Source organism: Dendrobates tinctorius, unplaced genomic scaffold (genome assembly GCF_039654945.1).
Source record: "Dendrobates tinctorius isolate UK_male_01 unplaced genomic scaffold, ASM3965494v1 ptg000201l, whole genome shotgun sequence".
Lineage (NCBI taxonomy): Eukaryota > Metazoa > Chordata > Amphibia > Anura > Dendrobatidae > Dendrobates > Dendrobates tinctorius.
Genome location: NW_027361868.1, coordinates 8465022 through 8488941, shown reverse-complemented (window position 1 = coordinate 8488941; position 23920 = coordinate 8465022). Strand labels below are relative to the sequence as shown.

Sequence of the window (23920 nt, the reverse complement as noted above, 5' to 3'; positions counted from 1 at the left end):
GCGCACGGCCTGCGCACGATCTGCGCACCCTATGCTAAAGATAGGGTGCGCCGATCGCAGGCGCCGCTGTGCGCTAGGAGGCAGCGCTACAAGCAAGGGGCGGGCACCCCGGGCAGAGAGCTGGCTCGGGGGCGGAGCTACCCCCAGCCGTGCGTGCGCTTAAAAAGCGCTAATGTGAAACCAGCCTTATACCGCCATCTGGGCATCTCACGGTGTAAATATGTCTCTTAATCTGGGTAGGAACTAAACAGGCGGTTACTGCTGACATCACTTTTTCTAGGAATTTGATTGCACTTCATGGTCCAATAGATTGCTGGTCGCTGATGGCCTTTATGGCACTGCCTTAATTTTCCAAATACGAGTACTATACCCGGACTGTGGCTTGTGTGTTACAAGGTGATTGTAATAAGGTGTCAGTACTTGGCATAAATGAGTACACCCCCCTATTGAAAAGTAAGATTTTAATCAATCTGACTGAACACATCTAACATGAACGTAACGTTACTATAACTTTCCATACTAAATCTACCCAAATTAGTTACAAAAATGACTACACCCCATATCAAAAACTACAACATCTAGTATGTTGTATGACCTCCATGATTTTTAAGGACAGCATCATGTCCTCTAGACCTGGAATGAGCAAGTTATTGACATATTGCACCTAGTGATGAACCTGTGATCGGATGAGGCGTTATCGGGGCATGCTCAGGTGCTATCCGAGTATCTTTGTTGTGCTCGAATAATATATTAGAGTCCCCGCAGCTGCATGTTTCACTGTTGTTGGGCAATCCCCACATTTGTTGCGGCTGTCTAGCAGCCGCAAGACATGCAGTTGTGGAGACTAACATATTATTCGAGCACGCAGAAGACACTCCGTTAGCACCTGAGCATGCTCAGATAACGCCTTATCAGAGCACGTTTTCTTATTACTAATTGCAGCATCTGTCTCTTTCCATTCTTCAAGAACTAGCTCTTTTAGATGATGGATGGGGAGTGTGACGAACCCACACCTCACCACCATGTCTGACATCACTATTGCGTCAGACGGGTCACTTAATGCTTTCTCACCACTTTCACCAATGTGATGTTCCGCACCCCCTGGGGATACGTAAGGTCAGCTTGGAACAGTTTTACACAGACAATCCCTGTCCACACGGGCCTAATGAGGCACAGGGAGTGAGGATGTGGCCTGTGCAGTCGCTGACGTGGCACCACACTCGCTAACAACCCTGTCCGGTAGGACTCACCAGTTCTTTATTTCATATAAAACTGGTCTGTTAACGGGATTTTATCAGGCCAGAAACCAGCCCCGGTAGCATGGAAAGTTAAAACGAGAAACAGATGTATGGAATAAGTAGGTTAAATTTATATATTTTATCGCCTTAAGGGCACACTAGATAAAACACTATCAATACAATGGTTATACAATGGTCAGTTATGCAAATACAATAGGGATAGGACAAAGTATGCAAAATACAAGAGACAGATGAAAGGCCTGCCTTGCAGGGGAGGGGCTGCCACATGGAAGCCTTGTGGTCCCCTCTGTTCTTTGACTTCTCCCGCACGATATGTCCCCACAACCTCCCCAGTGAAAAAGCAATATGGCATGCTTTACATGAGCATTTAACCCCTTTGAGTCACTACCCTCTGGGCTGAACCTAAATCCGCTTCCCTTGCCTCTGGCAGCTGAAAACCTCAAAACATATGATGGGTAATAACTCTTTAATGAACGGTCTTAGGGATTCTGTTTTGGCGCCATCGGATCTGGTCAAGCCCCTGCTATGCTTTGAGACCAAACACCGCTTTGCTACCTGACTCCTACTAGCCATTCTACGCATCTCTCGACCTTGTGGTTCTGGAATGGATCAAGGACCTGGAAGGTGTTCGGTCCGTTCCACAGATCTTGAAAATGTAACAGTGTGTGTCCAGGATGTAAGATAAGTCTATATTCTCCTTAGGAAATCATAGCTGACAGAGCAAAGCAGTTAGGCTGTGTGCACACGTTGCGGATTCTGCTGCGGATCCGCAGCGGATTTGGCCCTGCGGATCTGCAGCAGTTTCTGCTGTGTTGTACTGTACCATTTTAGTCTATGTAAAAAGAAAAACGCAGTGCACACATTGCAGATTTTCTGCGGATTTAAATCCGCAGCATGTCACGATTTTGTGCGGATTCCGCAGTGGTTTGGCACCTGCTCCATGACAGGTGTCAAACCACAGGGGAAAACTGCAGGCTAATTCGCAGATAAACTGCAGGTCATTTGACCTGCGGATTTAGACAAATCTGCGCGGAAAAATCCTCAGCAGAGTCCGCAACGTGTGCACACAGCCTTAGACCGCATGATATCCGTTTTGGAAGCAAGCCTTTTGTTCTGGGCTTATCTCTTTCAAGATGTGAGAATTGTCACTCACAGCCTTTTGAGGCTAGGCCCCCTTCTGAGCTAGGTGTCCTGTTACAGCTGCACAAAGGAAAGGGTTTTCATAATCCCAAATAGGATGCAAATGATTGACATGAAATTATGTCTCCAATATTCTTCAGAGAGTGATTACCAGTTGTCTCTTAGAATTCCCCAGAGGTGTTCGGTTGGGCTCAGATCTGGAAACACTTGGCCACTCAATCACTTTCACCATGTTCTTCATAAATGTAAAAGTGCATGTCTATCATGGGCACGGAGTGTTGGTGGCATCTTCTGTGTCACTCTAGAGCAGTACATATGAGAGTTCATGTTATCATCTATGACACGTAGCCCCCCCCCCGACACCTGCAGCGCTCATGCATACCCACGTCAGCACACTGCCACCACCATCTTTCTGACACCATACAGTTTTGAAGCCATCCGTTCCAAAACCATTCATCATGGTCTGATATTGATTTACAGTTATCTCGTTTTGCAGCAAACAAGGTAGAGGGGAAAATTGTCTAGAAAAACCAAAAAGGTGCAAAATTTTAAGTGAAACCCAACTGCAAAATTATATGTATGTATACTATACAAATTATGTGCATGTAAGTTAAAGAAAAAAAATTGTCATCCGAGTTTTCTAAATCCCTGGGTTAGTAGATGCACCCAATCTCGGTGACTTTCTGCAGTCAGGTCTCAGAAATGGAGAAAAAAAGATTTTTACCTGCTTGTCAGGAAAGGAGCAAAGCCTCTGCAGCAGCATGGCAGTATAGCTGAGAAGGAAATAAGAAGGAACTATACGGTTAGCTGCCAGAAGGGGGAGGAGACTGATTCTGCCCTGATCCCACGCCCTTCGGCTCAGATTAGCAGCAGCTCCAAGGTTTGATATATGGAAGAAAAAATATTAAATATAAATACAAGTAGAAGAGTCTTTATGTATCTTGGTTGATATATTGTGGTATTTGCTGGCACGCGTCATTGAGACCATGTTTTTTAGATGCCTCCATGAGATGATGGAATTCTGAGCCGTGTCCTTATCTTTCCCACCTGGCGGACCCCGATCTGTACATCCAGTTCTGAATGTCCCATCCTAGACTAATGGATGGGTCATGTTCTTCGGTGTCTGCTGTGATTGTGCTCTACTTGACAGTGCCAGATACTTCCTACAGGGAGGGAAAGTCAAGGTCACTGCAGAACGTGACTCTGTCTATTCCTGGTGGTCTCCAGATATTACAAGGGGTGGGGGCTCCAGACTTTGGATTTTGACGACTTTTCTTCCTGCTGTGAAAAGTTTGAAGTTTTTATAACAATGAAGCTCACGGCACAGATCTATATCTCTGGGTGCGGGGGCCACATGATCTGCGAGCGCACCTGTTGTGTAAACAGCCAGGTTACTCCCGGGCACGGAGGAGGGTGTGTGGTCAATGACTGCAGAGGCCACAGAGGATTTCAGCAGAATACCATGTAATGGTGGTTGTAATGGGAGAGGGATGGATACATGTGAGATGATCTCTGCCATTTCTCTGTGATGCATCATTTTAGGAGTAAAAGATCCGGCTCGGGGATGCACCACTGGTCAGTGTCCAAAGGAACGTGGCTGATGTTGTGTTCTGCTCCAGCTAGGTGAACAGACCATGGTCTGCATGTTGTAACATGGCTCCTCAGTGATTGTGCACAGCAATCTCTCTTCCAGATCTGTGTCTGACAGCATGTCCAGCATTGGTTTACATTCAGAGCTGGATAGTGGATTTTTAGGTTCCTTTGGAGTCACGATGGTCCAACGTCTATCCCACTGACTCCAAATTTTCGTTTTCTTCCTAACCACCCCTCCCCATTCACCTATTCATTAATGATCGGCTGAAATTTTCCAATGCAGATATAGAAATAAGTGGGTTGAGACATCTCTGCTGGTGGCTTATCTCCCTCGGGAACAGAGGATTGGGCATGATGAAACTTAGTATGTCAAATTCTCTTTTTTTTTTTTTTTTTTTTTTGTCCATTCTTTAGAGCTGTAGACTGACCCTTGTCTTCTACTGTTGCTGGTTACGTCCCCTTCAGCGCCTGCTAGTTTCCCCCATAACAATGCTAACCTCAGTGCCACATCTGGCAGCTAAGACATTAATTGGGGTTGCCACTGTCACATTAATGTTGGAAAAATTACTTTAACTGGTTGGGTCGAAGGAAATATTTTAATTTTTGGCTTCGGAACAATTTTGCCATTGAAACAAGTGGTCTGGCTGTATAAGTCCTGGTACAACATTAAAACTGATACCGGTCCCGTAGTGATCCGATGTGCCAGCGCTGAGCAATCGAGCCCTGAAGCCAAATGCAAATTAATCTGGAAATGCATTGGGGGGTGTCGGTGGATATGTATTGCATTTACACGCCATAAATGAACTTCCAGGCTAATTTGCATGTGGCTTCAGGGCTTAACTTTTCAGCACCAGCACATCGGATCGCTACAAGACCGGTACCAGGGCCTGTACAACCGTACTGTTAGATTAAGTAGTAAGATCGTCCCATAACGTGGTCCTGTCGGGATGGTCGGTAGAGATTCGGTAGCTGTAGGCTCTTCAGTTGACCGCTATATGCATGTCCGTGTTATGGCACTGCAGCCTGCGTGTGGAGCGGTCATTGGGCCCATGGACTTTTCCAGGGCTCTACTGTATCTATGAGCATTAATGACAATTATGCTGCAATACTGCAGCACCATACGAGGCCAAAGACAATACCGTAGTATTATATTTCACTGCTATCTAATGCACATAGTTTCTTTTCCTTCCTATAATCAGTTTTCCGCCAATTCTCCCTGTAAAATAACACCTGTCAGCTGTTTTGGCCGCAATAAGATGTGGCCACTGCCTTTCAGGGCTTATCCACAACAATCTGTAATGCTGTAGATAAGCCCCTGACCCAACCTGCAAGATAAGAAAAATAAGTTTTATTATACTCACTGGGGGGGGCGGCGGTCCGAGGGGTGTCGCAGGTTCGGGTCAGGCGCCTTCCTTTTTGTGATGCCTTCCTCCTGCTTGCTTCATTGCTGCCCGGCATCGCGCTCCTGCGCAGGCGCACTTATCTGCCCTGTTGAGTGCAGAGGAAAGTACTGCAGTGTGCAGGCGCTGGGCCTCTCTCTCTTCCTGCACACTGCAGTACTGCCCTCAACATGGCAAATACGTACGCCTGTGCAGGAGCGCGATTCCCGGGAGCCTGTGAAGCAAGAAGATGAGAGGTGCCGGACCTGGACCTGCGACACCCATCAGATTGGTCCGCCCCCTTCCCCAGGGTGAGTATAACAAAACTTATTTTTCCAGGACGTCCCTCCTGACAGCACCACCAGGAGGTTGTCCTTCTTATCCTTGATAGGGACAGGAACACAGAAGAGGTTAAATAGCCCCTCCCCACCAACCCCTTCAGTGTTTTTCCTCTCCCTATCAGGGACAGATGCAGAAGAGCGCAGCGGTGCGTATACCTGTGAGGCTGGCGTGTCGGTCGGAGCCCGCTGGCAGGAGCTGCCGGGAGCGGTTCCCTCGCTGGGGGTTCCGGGCGGCGATCCCACAGTAGCAGCGCTGAGACCGCTGGAGGTCCCTCAGCGCTGGGGGTAGAGCTGGTTGCTCCCCGTCACACGCATCCCCTTGGAGGGCTCAGCGCTTCAGCAGCTGCTGGTCCTGGCTGCAGGACGCCGGCGCCGCGTCATCGAGGGGGCGCGCCGGTGACTACTTCTGGGGCGCAGCCAAGGAAAAAACATGGCGCCCAACGCGGCGTGGGCAGCAAGGTGTCCCACAGGGCTGGCATCACGGAGATCCTGGCGCCCTGCACAGGGAGAGGCGTCGGTAAAGGGCGGGGAGACCCTCGCACACGCAGCAGGAGTCATCAGCAGCTGGGCTCGGAAGGAGGACGAATCGGATGTCTTGAAGCTGGGTAAGGCGACTACTTAAAGACACTCTGACGGACAGTGCTCTTGACGGACAGCACACTGACTCAGTAGAGATGGAAGGTGGTAGCCGTCCAGACGTCCAGTCCCTAGAGCCAGACCTGGACCATGTGAGTAGAAGGGTACCAGGGTCCCTTACGGTTCTCCATACACAGATATACAGGACCCGCTTCCCTATATACAGTGGGGCAAAAAAGTATTTAGTCAGTCAGCAATAGTGCAAGTTCCACCACTTAAAAAGATGAGAGGCGTCTGTAATTTACATCATAGGTAGACCTCAACTATGGGAGACAAACTGAGAAAAAAAAATCCAGAAAATCACATTGTCTGTTTTTTTTTCATTTTATTTGCATATTATGGTGGAAAATAAGTATTTGGTCAGAAACAAAATTTCATCTCAATACTTTGTGATATATCCTTTGTTGGCAATGACAGAGGTCAAACGTTTTCTGTAAGTCTTCACAAGGTTGCCACACACTGTTGTTGGTATGTTGGCCCATTCCTCCATGCAGATCTCCTCTAGAGCAGTGATGTTTTTGGCTTTTCGCTTGGCAACACGGACTTTCAACTCCCTCCAAAGGTTTTCTATAGGGTTGAGATCTGGAGACTGGCTAGGCCACTCCAGGACCTTGAAATGCTTCTTACGAAGCCACTCCTTTGTTGCCCTGGCTGTGTGCTTTGGATCATTGTCATGTTGAAAGACCCAGCCATGTTTCATCTTCAATGCCCTTGCTGATGGAAGGAGGTTTGCACTCAAAATCTCACGATACATGGCCCCATTCATTCTTTCATGTATCCGGATCAGTCGTCCTGGCCCCTTTGCAGAGAAACAGCCCCAAAGCATGATGTTTCCACCACCATGCTTTACAGTAGGTATGGTGTTTGATGGATGCAACTCGGTATTCTTTTTCCTCCAAACACGACAAGTTGTGTTTCTACCAAACAGTTCCAGTTTGGTTTCATCAGACCATAGGACATTCTCCCAAAACTCCTCTGGATCATCCAAATGCTCTCTAGCAAACTTCAGACGGGCCCGGACATGTACAGGCTTAAGCAGTGGGACACGTCTGGCCCTGCAGGATCTGAATCCATGGTGGCGTAGTGTGTTACTTATGGTAGGCCTTGTTACATTGGTCCCAGCTCTCTGCAGTTCATTCACTAGGTCCCCCCGCGTGGTTCTGGGATTTTTGCTCACCGTTCTTGTGATCATTCTGACCCCACGGGGTGGGATTTTGCGTGGAGCACCAGATCGAGGGAGATTATCAGTGGTCTTGTATGTCTTCCATTTTCTAATTATTGCTCCCACAGTTGATTTCTTCACTCCAAGCTGGTTGGCTATTGCAGATTCAGTCTTCCCAGCCTGGTGCAGGGCTACAATTTTGTTTCTGGTGTCCTTTGACAGCTCTTTGGTCTTCACCATAGTGGAGTTTGGAGTCAGACTGTTTGAGGGTGTGCACAGGTGTCTTTTTATACTGATAAGTTTAAACAGGTGCCATTACTACAGGTAATGAGTGGAGGAAAGAGGAGACTCTTAAAGAAGAAGTTACAGGTCTGTGAGAGCCAGAAATCTTGATTGCTTGTTTCTGACCAAATACTTACTTTCCACCATAATATGCAAATAAAATGAAAAAAAAACAGACAATGTGATTTTCTGGATTTTTTTTTCTCAGTTTGTCTCCCTTAGTTGTGGTCTACCTATGATGTAAATTACAGACACCTCTCATCTTTTTAAGTGGTGGAACTTGCACTATTGCTGACTGACTAAATACTTTTTTGCCCCACTGTATTTTTCAGGCCAAGGAGGCACTTAAGCAGTCCATCTCGACCACCAGGAAAAAAACCTAGCAAGTGCCCCCTATGCTCGGCCAAGCTCCCGTCAGGACATACAAAGAGCTTATGTCAGGACTGTATATCAGGCCGACACAATCCCTGCGCCCGAAGAGGACCAGATGGGAGTGAGAACAGAGTTCGAAGGAAGGAGAGGTGTCAGACTACTCTGATCCTGACTCTGGCGAAGGTTCCTCGGCAGCTCGCCCGGAAGAAAGGAAGATACCTTTTTTCTGCGGAAGATACGGACACACTTCTACAAGCAGTCCGAGATACAATGAAAGTAGAAGATTCTACGGAACCACGGACAAACGAAGATGAGATGTTCGGAGGGCTGAGCCCCCGTAGAAATACTGTTTTCCCAGTTAATAAACATATAACGGTGATATTAGAAGAGTGGGAAGAAACTAATAGTCCCAAAAGACTTTAGGTACCGTCTTCCCTTTGATCCAGAAGAAACAAAAGTGTGAGAGACAGTTCCGAAGATCGACATACCTGCAGCCAGAGTGTCAAAGAAAACGGCTATTCCCTTTGAGGATTCATCCGGCCTAAAAGATCCGATGGACAAGAGATCAGAGGATCTCCTCAAGAAAGCCTGGGAAGCATCAGCGGCCATTATGAATGCTAACATAGCAGCCACCTCAGTAGCCCGATCAATGAGCTTATGGGTGGGGGAATTAGAAGCAGAACCCCCAGAGAGGAGATCCTAAAATCACTACCTCTCCTGAGAATGGCTACTGACTTCATGGCGGACGCTTCTGCGGAATCAGTCCGGTTTGCCGCAAGAAATGCCTTATCTAATTCAGCAAGGCGGGTGCTGTGGCTGAGATCCTGGACAGGAGACACTCAAAGAACAAACTGTGTTCTATACCCTTCTCTGAGCTCCACGTTTTCGGGCCCGTATTAGATGAGCTGCTCGAGAAAGCTTCCGACAAAAAGAAGGGCTTTCCGGAGGAAAGGCCTAAACGAATGTCCTTTTTTCGGAGGACCCGCTCCCATCCCAGACAGGACTATAGGGGGAAAAGGTAAGTCCGGTAGATGGAGCTACCCGAAAGGAGGAAGAGGGAGAAGTTCTCCTCGAGCAGAAGGCAAGACCTACCAGGGAATGACGCCAGGAAGATGGGAGGGAGACTCCGTTACTTCCAAAACATCTGCAAGGATATTGCCCAGAACCAGTGGGTTCGGAATACGGTCGCAGATGGTTACAGAATAGAGTTCACCGAGCGATCGCCCAGAAGATAGTGTCACCCAGACCCAGTCTTAAGTGACCCACCAAAGACTGCTAAAGGACATACAGGACCTGATAGAGATAGGGGCCGAAACCAGAGTTCCCCATATTCAGAGATTTCAGGGTCACTACTCAGTTTTATTCTCCATAAAGAAACCAGGTGGAGAATACCGGACCATAATAAATCTAAAGCCGTTAAATCAGTGGGTGACCTACATAAGATTCAAGATGGAATCTCTGAAAGCAGTTATAACATTAATAAAAAAGGACTTGGTCATGTGCACCCTAGATTTAAAAAGTGCCTACTATCATGTGCCCATCCACATATCTCACCAAAAATTCCTCAGGTTCGCCATAAAAGATCACGGGAAAATACAAATACAATATTACCAATTCCGTTGCTTGCCATTCGGACTCGCCTCAGCGCCCCGGATCTTTACAAATCTCACAGTAGAAAAAAAACATGGCCCATCTTAAGGGTAAGAAATACCCTTATCATACCATACTTGGACGACCTGCTGCTAGTGGCAGACTCTCCACAACAGATGGAGCAAGACCTTACATCCACCATATCGGTCCTACAGAGCCTAGGGTGGGTAATAAATTGTAAGAAGTCCAGCCTAAGACCAGAAAGAGAAAAGATGTTTCTTGGAGTCATACTGAACTCGGGGAAAGAATGTTTGTTCCTTCTTTCCTTCCTTCCTCTGCACAAACAGCAGGCAATCGTACAAAAGGTCCGGTGGGTCCAGAGACGCAATTACATCTCCATAAGGAAAGCCATGAGAGTCCTAGGTCTCATGACTTCATGTATCTCCAGTGTACAATGGAGCCAGTTCCACTCAAGAATACTGCAAAGAGAGGTCTTGGCGACCTGGGACGGCAGGGAAACATCGCTAGACAAGAACATTCCGAGGAAGGAAAGCAGTCCCTTTCCTGGTGGACAAACACACAAAATCTCGGAAAAGGGAGACCCTGGAGACTGTTGCCATGTACAAACATCACTACCGACGCCAGTCTCAGAGGCTGGGGGGCTCACATGGAAGGTCGATACCTCCAGGGGACATGGGGCCCATCAGTACGCAAACGGTCCTCGAATTACAGAGAGCTCAGGGCAGTCTGAGAGTCGCTAAAGACATGTCAAGAGGAACTGAAGGGTCAGAATGTCATGATCTTCTCGGAAAACTCAACTACAGTTGCCTTCCTTCAACATCAGGGAGGCCCCAGATACTGCCACCTTCAGGACCTAGCGCACGAGATCTTTGGTTGGGCAGAACAGATAAGCCTCAGTTACGACAGTCCATCTGAAGGGGTCCAGAAATCAGGTTGCCGACTTCCTGAGCAGAGAGAAGATCCAGTCGTCAGAGTGGTCACTAAGCGAGGAGGTCTTCACACAGCTATGCCAACATTGGGGGACACCAGAGGTCGACTTATTCGCCACAAGGAAAAAACTCAAAAACAAAGATTCTTTTCTCTCAACCCGACAGACAACCCAATAGGAGTAGACGCGTTAACCCAAGAATGGAACATGGAGCTCGCTTACGCCTTCCTGCCACTCCTGCTTATACCAAGGGTCCGAAGAAGAAAGATCTAGGAAAGCAGAGCATCAGTAATATTGATTTGTTCCTTACTGGCCCAGGAGAAGCTGGTTCTCCTTACTAAAATGGATGGCACAGGAAGACCCGATACTATTACCAGCAAGACACGACCTGTTAACCCAGGGTCCCTTAGTTGTAGCATCTCGGGTTTCTGATGAACTATCGGCCTGGATTCTGAGGCGGAGATCCTAAAATCAAAAGGACTCTAACTTAGTTATAGCTACTATGCAGAATAGTAGAAAACCGGTAACCTCGGCTATATACCAAAAAATCTGGAAGAAATTCTGTTCTCAATGTGAGGGGCCAGTATCAGTCATCCGGGGTCCAGATATCCCGCAGATCCTAGACTTTCTCCAGGCGGGCTTTGATAAAGGGCTAAGGCCTAGTATGCTCAAAGTACAGGTGGCGGCCTTTAATCTCATACTTCGACTTCCCCCCCTAGCCAAGCATCCACGGGTAGTGAGGTTCATAAAAGCCACTCAGCAGATGAGACCCACAATCCGTGGCTCGATACCACCTTGGGATCTTAGCTTGGTCCTAAATGAGCTGCGCAAAGACTCATATGAACCGCTAGAACAGGCCCCCTTAAAATCAATGACTTTTAAAGCCCTATTTCTAGTGGCAGTAACTACGGCTAGACACATGGGGGAGATTCAGGCCCTGTCTATAGAGCATCCATATTTGAAGATCCAGGGAGACTGCATCATCTTGAAATTAAATCCAGCCTTTCTTCTCAAAGTGGTTACAGACTTCCACCGGAGCCAGGAAATTGTACTACTATCCTTCTGCCAGAATTACAACAACGAGAAGGAACGCTCCCTCCACCTCTTGGACGTTAAAAGAGCCATCCTCCAATACTTAGAGGTTACAAAACGCTGGAGAGTAGACTCTAACCTCTTCATCCAGATGGCAGGCAAAAACAAGGAAGAAGGCATCAAAAGCTACCCTGGCTAGATGGTTGAAGTCAACTATCAGTGCAGCATATGTGTCGTCAGGAGAGACTCCAATAGAAAACATTAGAGCCCATTCTCTAAGAGCAGTTTCTGCCTCATGGGCAGAGAGCGTGGGAGCATCTATGGACCAGATATGCAGGGCCGCAACCTGGTCTAAATTTAATACCTTTTGCAGACATTATAAGTTGAATGTTATGGCAAATCCTCAGACAGCGTTTGGGAGGAAAGTCCTCCAAGCTGTAATCCCGCCCTAGTTGTAGTAATTTGGTAATTCTCCTGGTGGTGCTGTCAGGAGGGATTTCCTGGAAAGTAGGAATTAGTCCTACCGGTAATGGTATTTCCAGGCGTCCATCATGACCACCCCTTATATCCCCTCCCTTGGATTTCCTATCTGATATGTGAGGTAACATGTATGGTAGGAAGTTCAATAAAATTGTTGCATCAATCCTGGTGTGGTACTTAGAAAATCACTGAAGGGGTTGGTGTGGAGGGGCTATTTAACCTCTTCTGTATTCCCTATCAAGGATAAGAAGGACAACCTCCTGGTGGTGCTGTCATGATGGACGCCTGGAAATACCATTACCGGTAGGACTAATTCCCACTTTCTTATCTTGCAGGTTGGATCGGGGCTTATCTACAGCACTATAGAATGCTGTACATAAGTCCTGAAAGGCAGTGGCCGCATCTTATAGTGGCCAGAACAAGTGACAGGTTCACTTTACTGCGGAAGGATAGAACCTTGAATTCTCAGCCCCAGGCCTTCATTATAACCCAACTGTAATCTCGGAATTATTCTATAATTTTTATAGTAAACTGTATAATATAAAAGATACTTCCTCCATAATTAAGTCTGATAGAATAAAAAAATGATGCAATGTCTTAAATCAAAATTAAACCTCCCAGTTCTTCCCTCTGAGGCCTTATCTCTCAATCAGTGTGTGACACAGGTGGAGGTGGTGGACATCTTGAAGGATATCCTCTTGGGTAAATCTCTGGGCCCAGATGGGTTGACGTATCTGTTTTATAAAACTCTTGCCGAGGAGCTCTCTCCTCATGTGGTCAAACTCTTTAATTCTTTTCTTGAGGGCTCCCCAATACCAGATACACTAGCAAATTCTTATTTGGTTGTTATCCCAAATCCTGTAGATAAGCCCCCGATGTAACCTGAAAGATAAGAAAAACACGTTGGATTGTACTCACCCAGGTGCGGCCCGGGTCCGATGGGTGTCGCAGGTCCGGGTCCGGCGCCTCCCATCTTCATGCGATGACGTCCTCTTCCTTCTGTCGCGGCTCCTGTGCAGGCGTACATATCTGCCCTGTTGAGGGCAGAGTAAAGTACTGCAGTGCGCAGGCACCGGGAAGGGTCAGAGGTTCGGCGCCTGCTCACTGCAGTACTTTACTCTGCCCTCAACAGGGCAGATCAGTGCGCCTGCGCAGGAGCCGAGCAAGAAGCAAGGAAGAGGGCGTCATCGCATGAAGATGGGAGGTGCCGGATCTGCGACACCCATCGGACCGGATCGCCCCCAGGTGAGTATAATCTAACGTGTTTTTCTTATCTTTCAGGTTACATCGGGGGCTTATCTACAAGCATTACAGAATTCTGTAGATAAGCCCCTGATGGCGGTGGCCACAGCTTATATGTGACAAATGAGGTGACGGGTTCCCTTTACGCTTACATTTAATACTTTTCCCTTAGCTCCAATTTCCTGCCTCTTCTGAACGACCTATAGAAGTTGATGGACAAATGGAAACCGCACTCGCTTTCACTAATTGGCCGTACTACTTCTCTTAAGATGTCCCTCCTTCCTAAACTGCTTTATTTTTTTTGAGACCCTGCCGGATAGGGTAACCATGAGGGAGTTTAAGTTTCTTCAGGCATCGGATCTCTAAGCGTGTCTTTGTCTCTCTTAAATCACATGGAGGGGTTATTAAATACTATTGGGCCACTTACCTTTGTAGAATTCCCTCGTTGGCTTAGTTTTGGGCATATAATAAGTGGACAGAAATAGAGAAGTTGTGGTTTTCGCCAATTCATCCAAATTCTCTACTATGGTTAAATATTCGGTTCATGAGGAAGGTCTGGTTCTCCTGTATGAGGAAGGTCTGGTTCTCCTCTGAGGAAGTTTAGTCTCCCCTAACTCGCCTACGATTTCATTCCTATTTCAACCCTTGTTGCAAAGTAGTCTGGAACATGCAATGGCCCATCCTTGGTCCTCTGCGGATTTGTTTAGGTTTGCGGATTTGGTAGATGGGGGCACGCTGGAGCTTCTTGCATTTGATAATGTCAAGTCCAAGTTTCCTATTACTAATAAAGAATTCTATCAGTACTTACAGATTAAACTTTGCCTTTTCCCTTTTTGGTTCTTCGGGAGTCTCCCTACTTTGACTTTGCGAGGATTTGCGGGAGATGGTGGTCGACCAAAGGTTTAATATCAGAAATGTATATAAAATTCTGTGTTCTCCCCAAGAGGGCCAACAATTAAAACATTCCTACATGTGCAAATGAGTATTTTGGGAAGGGCGCTCTCGCCCCAAAGCTGGCATACTAACTGGGGAAAAAGCGGCTAAGTCCTCTATTTGCACCCTTTACAAGGAAAATCCATATAAGATACTCATGTTCTGGTATCGCACTCCAGACCTCCTTCACAGCCTAAATCCCTCAATTACCAAATACAGTATGTGTTGGCATTGTGGCTCTGATGTGGGCACGCTGTATCCTATCGTCTGGTCGTGTCCTGGGATTACGAGTTTCTGTTGGGAGGTGAGATTGTTGATCTCTAAGGTTCTTTATGCTGAAGTGGGGCTGGATCCGACTATATACCTGATAAATCTTGCTCCTAAAGGAATGGGGGAAAAAGCTAAAATGTTACTACACATTCTCACCGCGACTAGGTGTCTGATCGCTCTTAACTGGAAGGAGATCTCCCCTCCTTCACACCTGCACCTATTATATAGAGTTAACGACATTTGAAGGATGGAATACATGATGGCGATTCTAAATGCAAGAGTGTAGATTTTTTTTTTTTTTTTTTTTTTTTATTCGGTTTGGGCCCCATGGGACTACTTTTGGGCTCAGAGAATTGAATAGGTCCTTCCACGAACACTTGGTCCCCCCCTCTCCCCTCTTCTCAGAATTCATACTCCCCCCTCCCTTGTGGTGTGTGTCCTGTCTTTTTGTCTGTATACATAAGGTTATATTTATGACAATCTGTCGGTGCTTTTATGTCATTGTTGGATTTTTGCTGAACCAATGTAATTCTTTTTATTTCTTTTGTTTTTGAAATGTAAAAGTTTGTCCTGAACTATGTTCGTTTGTCAAAAATTGATAAAAATTTACTAAAAAAATTTGCAGCCTTGAGGACTGGAGTTGGGGAACCCTCATTTACAGTTTAAAAAAAAAATAAATTAACTTAATGCTGTCACCACAGGGCATGGCGTATTGTCAGAGGACTTCTACAGCATAGAGCGCTGGTATTAAAAGGGTGTGAAATTATGTGCAGCATGTTGGGAGTTGTAGGCATTCGATGGGAGCTGTTTTTCCAGCAGGAAAAGTAAAGGGAGGTGAAAGCGGTTTTCCCATGCAGCTGATATCACCGAGGAGGCTGTCCAACAGCGTACACTGCTGTCGGTTCCCGGACACGGTGTTTGCACCCGTATTTACCGCTTGGTTGCACATTTCCTGTTCTTCTTGTCCAGTGAGTAAATAAGTAACAGAAGACATTATATATTAGTTATATTTAGTGTCTTCACAGAAAGTCTTTACCTTATATCAGAGTATAGAATTGACATGAAGACCTCATCCTCACATTCCAGCTAAAGGGGTCACACCAGAAATACCCTATTGGAGATGTGGAGTGGGATGTGTGGGCAATACCAAGGACTAGCACATATACCATATTCCTTCCAAAGTCCGTACGACGTAAAAGGGGGCACTCATTACAAGTGGAAGAAAAGTGATTCTGGCCTCTAAATAGGAAAGGGTTCTTTACAGTTAGAGCAGTCAGACTGTGGAATGCCAACCACAAGCGGTAGTAATGACACTATAACAGCTTTTATACTAGGGCTGGATGATTTCCTCTATACACGTAACATTGCAGTTACAGTTAATTTAGTGACCAAATGTACAGTTGGTGGAGAAAGGTTGAACTTGATGGACCTATTTTTTTTTTTTTTTTTTCCAACTTTCATTTGAAAAGTTTACATACCCCGGCAGAATTGTTGCTTTCTTGGCCTTTTTTCAGAGAATATGAATGATAACACCAAAACCTTTTTCTCCACTCATGGTTAATGATTGGGTGAAGCCATTTATTGTCAAACTACTGTTTTTTTTGGTTTTTTTTTAAATCCCTAATGACAACCCAAAACATCCCAAATGACCCTCCTCAAAAGTTCACATACCCTGGTGATTTTTGTCTGATAACATGCACAGATGTTGACACAAATGGATTAGACTGGCTACTAAAGGTATCATCCTCACCTGTGACTTGTTTGCTTGTCATCAGTGTGTGTGCATAAAAGCTGAGTGAGTCTCTAGGATTCAGACAGACTCTTGCATCTTTCATCCAGCCACTGATGTTTCTGGATTGTGAGTCATGGGGAAATCAAAAGAATTGTCAACTGATCTACAGGAAAAGGTAGGTGAACTGTATAAAACAGGAAAGGGATACAAATAGATATCCAAGGAATAGATAATGGCAGTCAGCAGCGTTGAAACTGTGATTAACAAATGGAAAATCGGGGGCTCTGTAAAAACAAAACCACAGTCAGGTAGACCAACAAAGATTTTGTACACAGCTGTCAGGAAAGTTGTTTTGGATGCAAAGGAAAAACCCACAAATAACATCAGCTGAAATACAGGACTCTCTGAAAACTAGCGGTGTGGCTGTTTCAAGATGCAAAATAAGGAGGCACTTTAAAAAAATGGGCTGCATGGTCGAGTCGCCAGAAGAAAGCCATTACTGTGCAAATGCCACAAAATATCTCTCCTACAAGCCTCAAAACATCTGCATCAAGGTAACTTGGAGTGATGAGACCAAAATTGAACTTTTTGGCCACAACTATAAGTTACATTTGGAGAGAGGTCAACGAGGCCTATGATAAAAGGAACACCATTCCTACTGTAAAACATGGAGGTGGATCGCTAATATTTTGGGGATGTGTGGGCTACAAAGGCACAGGAAACTTGGTCAAAGTTGAAGAAAAGATGAATGCAGCACATGATCGACAAATACTGGAGGCATATTTGCAATGTTCAGCCTGGAAGCTGCACGTACTTGGATGTGCCTACAACCTGCAGTAACCGCCGATCGAGCAAGCCACTGCACGAGCGGCTCTACCCTCACCTACTGTATCCTCACCCATCCCTTGTAGATTGTGAACCCTCGCTGGCAGGATCCTCCTGTACTAGTCGTGATTTGTACTGTTTAAGAATACTGTACTTGTTTTTATTATGTATACACCTCCTCACATGTAAAGCGCCATGGAATAAATGGCGCTATAATATGACCACAATCAAAAACACGAGGCCAAGTCGACCTGTCATTGGCTACAGGAGAACAAAATGAAGGTTCTGGAGTGGCCATCTCAGTCTCCTGACCTCAGTATCATTGAGCCATTCTGGGGAGATCTCAAGCGCGCAGTTCATGCTAGACAGCCCAGGAATCTACAGGAACTGACATTTTGCCAAGAAGAGTGGGCAGCTTTACCAATTGAGAAAATAAAGGACCTCATCCACAATTACCACAAAAGACTTCAGCTGTCATTGATTTTAGAGGGGGTAATACACGGCATTAAGAAATGGGGTATCTGAGCTTTTGATCAGGGTCATTTGGATGTTTTGGGTTGTCATCATGATATAAAAAGAGAAACGAAAAAAGTGGTTTGGTACCGTGTTAGCCAGTAGAAAAAAAATATATATAAAGTGCTCTTTTTCTAACCATGAGTGGAGAAAAAGTTCTAGTGTTATCATTCATATTCTCTGAAAGGCCAAGAAAGCAAAAATTCTGCTAGGATATGCAAACCTTTGAGCACAACTGTATGTGACAATACTAGATGATCCTTGCAAACAGCCTGGTGTATAGATATTGGGTCAAAGGAAAGTTCAACATGGACAATACACAAAATGAAAGTAATATCCCAGCACGTCCTCCCTTACACTCCTTTTTTTTCTTTTTGTCAAATAAAAATTGACCTCATTGTTCCTCCTCAGTGTCTTGCATGTGACTCTTGGACAACTGACTGCAGCAGGAGCCTCCCCCCACCTTTCCAAAAAGTCAAAAGCCAAATCCGTAAGATTAAATCTTGTGTTCTCCTGTTTAGGAGCATGCAGAAAGTTCTGCAGACTGACACTGTGAGGTTTCTGTACTTTTACTGTTAACTTCTAGTTTTGGTCTCCCTTTAATTTCATGTGATAGGAGGACAGTCTATGTAGGGGCTGCTGCTCCTGCAGGACACGTGGGAATATTTGGGCTGAATTCGGGCTTCTATGGTTGCTGACTTATTTTTTGCCAACCTAGCTGCTGCATAGTGACTCTCAGATGGCGAGTATCTTGTACCTAGTGTTGGGGGGGATTTTGGACAAGTAATGAATTGTGGCTATTGGTTCTTCATACACTAGGTAAAGAGCATCGGGGGACATCAATGGGTAACTAATGCTTGGCTTGTCTGTGGAGCCAGTTTTGTCTGAAAACCCCTTTGACTCCTGTGCTGCTGCACACTGAATGCTAGTCTTTACTATTTATCATAGTATTCTGTATAATGAATTGTGTTTTTTATTTGCAGCTCTAATCAAATCTGACCTGCAGAGACACAATGTAAATTCTGGAATAACGAAGTCCGACATAAAGTCAGTGAGTATTGCCATGCGATAACAGGGAATAGTAGACTATATATCCTATCAGCCACTTTATGCTGCAGTGGAGAGTGATTGCTGTTCAAATAGGATCGGTCACAGTAGGTTCAGGATCCTTTCTGCTCCCATGAGCCTCCCTATCTTCAATGTTAAGATAGCAAAATTGTTTGCATATACGTATGTGTGTGATATCAGCTGTGCCGTCCGACAATCCATAGTGCACAACTGCTCGATACGTAATGCTGACGGGATATGTTCTTGATTTGCAGCCTCCTTGGTGGTGGAGGTGGTGCCAGTGTTAAAGGCTTAACATTCACTTACAACCAGTTTTCAAAAGAATGAGAATAGTAGGATTTGTAATTGGATGTGCTTCAGTAATGTTGACAGGCTTCACTGTATTCATCCTGCAAGAGCTGCTGATGATTGAGGAGATGCCATATCCATTATCGCAGGGCGGCCCGGTCTCCAGCTGTGGGTAACGGGGCTGGGGGGTGGCAACATCACACCCTACTTAAACTGCAGGCAGACTGCTGGCAGTTGCTAGTTTAGTGCTTAGATTTCTCTTGGTTCACTAGTGCCATTCCTAATGCTCTCATTCTGATCCTGACCAGCTTGTGACCCCCCTGCCACGTTAATTCAGTTATCTGTCCTGACTCTGACTCCAGGCTAGCCTAACTTTACTTTAACTTTATCCCACCAGTAGCTGACCTGGCTGGTCAAACTACTCTTGCCTCATACTCTCTCCTCCAACCAGCAGCTACTCTGTGGGTGCAATCCAAGGGGCCCCGTTGTAAGTCGATTCCCATATAGGGTTTAAAGGGTAATTAAAAGCCGGGCTTCCTCTGGGATCTGTTTAAGTGGCTTGAGCTAAGTCTGTTTGAGGTAGCCTTTTTTTGGTCTGACTGCTTTAGATGAACGTGGGCTAAGTTCACACAAGCATGCAAAAAAAACTTACTAATTTAAAAAAATCTGTACGCCATCTGTTTTTATAAATCAGCTGTTATGAAATTATACAAGAACAAATACAGTTTCCCATGTTAAAGAATTTCTGATTAGGCGAGTCTCATTATACACGCAGAAGAACTAGTACACGCTACTTTTTTAAGTTTTTGGTCCATTAAGGGGGAAAATATTCTCATCTGAACATCCTAACTGAATAACATTGGCCCTAGCGCTGTTCTTGTGACGTCTTTTTTCTCAGACAGCACTCAGACCAAAATTATGGCCGTGACCTTTGTCTTCTGAGTGACTGTGGACTCCATTATTTTTTATTTTTTTTTTTCTTAGACTAGACAAACCCTTTATTTGACTACAGACTGCCGAATCGTGACAGTGTGTAATGCGCATGCTGTCATGATTCCCATTATGCCCCATGCGAGTGAACACACGCCAACTAGACTTTCCTCCATTACAACATTGAGAAGAGTTTAGTCGGCATGTGACTGCAAATAGCATACATGTGACCTCATGTATGCAACCTCGCATGAAGATTGCAAAACAAATTGACAGTGTAGGCATCGCACACAGCAGTTGATACTTTCGGTGCTCTGCAACCCCTTTAATCAGCAGATAAGTGGGTGTGCGGGAAATGGACCCCCCAACGATGGATCAGACCTGGATATTGCATCTAGTAGATGTTGTATATCTCCATCATACCACCTCCACTTTAGACCCCATGATTCCTATCTAATGTGTGCATTATTTGAGGACCACCCTTCCAGAAGACCATTTTGGGAATAGTTGTAGGTGGGCTCCTCAAAGGTTCAGTTTATCTTTTCTAACTTTTTAGGTTTTTCCTCTGTTTTCCCAGGTTCCTGTGGACAGTCCTGTACAACCAGCGCCGAGTATACAATCATCAACCCAGCTCTAGTCTGCAGCTGGATCCTCTCCCCCGAGATGCACAGTGTCCGGCAATAAGACTCGTATTTAGCACACTGTATTTATTGGACCGCCTAGTATTTATTTTATTGCCTCCTTTCGTGAGGTTTTTTAGCGCTTGACAACCGAGCCACAATCTTCACCCATTGTCGTGGTGAAGGTGACTCTTTGACTCGCATTTCATTTTTTTATTTTTTTTTTTAACAAGATGATGGTCTTTGCCTTTTATGCAAAATGATGCATATTTTTATTTTTTCTTTTGTGTTCATCAGTTTGTTCAAATGCATCTGACAACGTTATAAAGGTTCTTGTAGCATTTCATAATTATATATCGAATCCTTGGTATGTGTCACGGGGCACCGGTGCCGCTTTGTAAGAGTAACACTTCTAAAGAACCGCTCAGCACACTTTTACATGTAGAACAAGTCATGAAGCTCTGTAGCGGCTTGTCCATCAAGGAAAAAAAAAAATTATATATTTTATTTTTCATATTCTATATCAGTGGAGGAGGTATTTGATCCCTTGCTGATTAGTTTGCCCACTGACAGACATGTACAGTCTTATAATTTTAAGGGTAATGCAGGTAACGAATTGATTAGGAGCATCCGACTGGTCTGTAGGAGCCAGAACTCTGTGGTTGATGGGGATCAAATACTTATTTCTCACTGCAAAATGCAAATAAATTTTATACAATGTAATTTTCTTTATTTTATTTTTGATATTCTATCTCTCAATGTTAAAACTAACCCAACCTTAATATTATAGACTGTTCATGTCTGTCAGTGGGCAAACTTACAAAATCAGCAAGGGATCAAATACTTATTTCTATAGTTAAGCAAGTTTGTTCGGGTCCGAATACGGTTTTTGCAATATTCGTCGAACACATGCAAATGTCATTAGTCAAGGGGAGTAGAAATTACCGAATATGTTCAGAACCGATCACCAAACATAAATTCGGCACGAATAGGGTTCGAATATGGCACCAATATGGAAAATTCAGATTCGGCGACCGAATCCGAACAAATTCTCTCAACTCTACTTATTTCCCCCCGCTGTAGACAATAGAGGTCTGATGCTCTGAGAAAATTAGAGTAGAAGCCATATGCAAATCAGTAGTGAAGCGCACATGGGGCGTGTCCGTGCACTTGGAAGGGAGCTGTTTGAGTGCAGTGACACACCCCCAGTGCACCTCCAGTCTGATTTGCATATGACATCTATTCTAGTTTTCTTGTCACCGGCACATCTGGTCTTTACGGAAAGTGTTTGTTTTTTTTTGTTTTTTTTTTTGGGGGGGGGGGGGTGTAGATGAGCACCTAAAGAGCCATACCAAGACTTTCATTTGTAAAACCTGCTGACTGTTTCCCTTTTAAGGAGGATCTCCACCTGAAGGAACGTTTAGAAAAATCTGATAAATGATGCAGCCTCAGCTACGAAATAGCAAAGAGTAACTTATACCAAGCTGCTGCCCCCTCTGCAGCCAGCACAGTGGCTATATAGCTTTAGACTCTGTAATTTAAGACAGACTGGTTGCTATAGATACCTAGTAGTTATGGATTAACTGCCTAGCCACCACTTCTTGTTTGGCACTACATCCGTAGCAATTAGTCTATATCCTTCAGCTGAATGGGAGACTGGAGCCAGCAGTCCTGCATCCATGGTCTTCTATTATGGTGGCATTAACTCCTTGATGACTGGAGGTCCGCATGGGGTTTGCATCCTGCTGTAATGGCGATCAGGACTTCAGTAATACACTGCCATAGTCCAGATCAAGCGACGGAGATCACAGAAGCCCCTGATCAGCAACAGATCAACAGTATTCATTATGGAGGGATCTCGCCCTTGATCAAGTCACCGGGATTCACAGCTGAACTAATCTCGTGGAAAGCCCGGGATCCATTTAAGGATGGTTGTCTGTATGTCATCCTGAAATTAGTCCTGTGTACTAGTAAGTACACAAGCTATTGACTTATGTACATATATGCACGTGCGATATTATGTTATTTTAAATATATGAAAAAAGCAGAAATTAAAATGCAAACACAATAATTTGTTCTTTAGTCCTGGTCTGCGAGGAGTTAATCAGATTCTGCTAACAATACATTTGGGTGGAGAACCTAATTTTTTTTTTACTGTGTGAGGAGGGTCCGCACTGTACACAGTGGTCTTGGTACTGTACATGAGGTGACTTTACGCTGCAGCTTTAATTCGGTAACGATCGGAGATGTGATTCGGGGTCACCTCTGTATTCTGGATCTTCACTCTCTACGTTCTCCATTAATTCCTGTGTGTATCTGATAAGAAATTGGCGGATAACTTTGTACAGGGTCATTTATAGAGCAGAAACCTTGTAGACTGGCACAGTAATTGCATTGTACCATTGTAGCCTCATATTCCAGATTATGGATATTTATGGCCCCCACTTTTAAATTAAGGGGTTGGCCGCTTTGTTGGGGTGCATCGGCACGGGCGACCGTCGCTCTTTATTTCTTACGGCACCACCCTTGCTTCTGGCCCTCACGTTACACGTTGGTCGTCTCTGGCATCAACTTATCTCCTGGAGAATGAAGGGGTCCGCTGTTGAAATTAGACAGGCTGGGATCCTTCTTTTCCCCCCGACTTTTTTTTTTTTTTTTTGCTGAGCTGGAAAGTCAGAAGGTCCCCAATACACATGGTCAGCTGATCTCATGGAGATCTGTAGGTTTGGACAACTTATCTTTTGTGTTTGGGGGTCTAAGGCCGGGGTCAGACTTGCGAGAAACTCACACGAGTCTCTCGACTCAATACCCGGCACTCGGGACTGGTGTGTGCGGCTGCATGTATTTCTATGCAGCTGAGCGCTCCGGTCCGAGTGCCGGGTATTGAGACTTGTGCGAGTTTCTCACATGTGTGACCCCCGGCCTGACACTATGGACAGCAATGGGTTCGGAAAAGGTCCTGCGATGAGAAGGTATGAGGATCACCCATGCCAGAAGACCAGAAAATATTTCAGCTGATCTTCTCCTCGAATAGTCATTTTCTTATGTTCTGTGATACAGGGATGAGTTCTATGGCCAGATTTGTTAGGTTTTTGTCTTATCTGTGTAAAAAAACTTGAAACGACCCCAACAGAGGAACATAGGGAAGTATCTGTAATTTAACGTTTAGCAGTAGATGATCCCCTGTCCCTCGTGTCTGGACTTGTTTTCGCACATAGCCAATTATAAGGGAATGGAGGAGGGATAGATTTTTGTTTCTTAAGCTTCTTGTGCATAATTTATAG

The 23920-nt window shown here is 45.2% G+C and overlaps 1 protein-coding gene across 1 annotated transcript in view; it reads left to right on the top strand.

The window, feature by feature from the left end:
• FLVCR1 (FLVCR choline and heme transporter 1) overlaps window positions 1–22718 on the top strand; it is a 39502-nt gene extending 16784 nt beyond the window's left edge. The window contains exons 9-10 of the mRNA XM_073553370.1: window positions 18714–18781; window positions 20594–22718. Coding sequence (XP_073409471.1) covers window positions 18714–18781; window positions 20594–20653 — 128 coding nt within the window. The 3' untranslated portion in view covers window positions 20654–22718. The remainder of the gene's footprint in view (window positions 1–18713; window positions 18782–20593) is intronic.
• Window positions 22719–23920: the final 1202 nt, after the last annotated feature.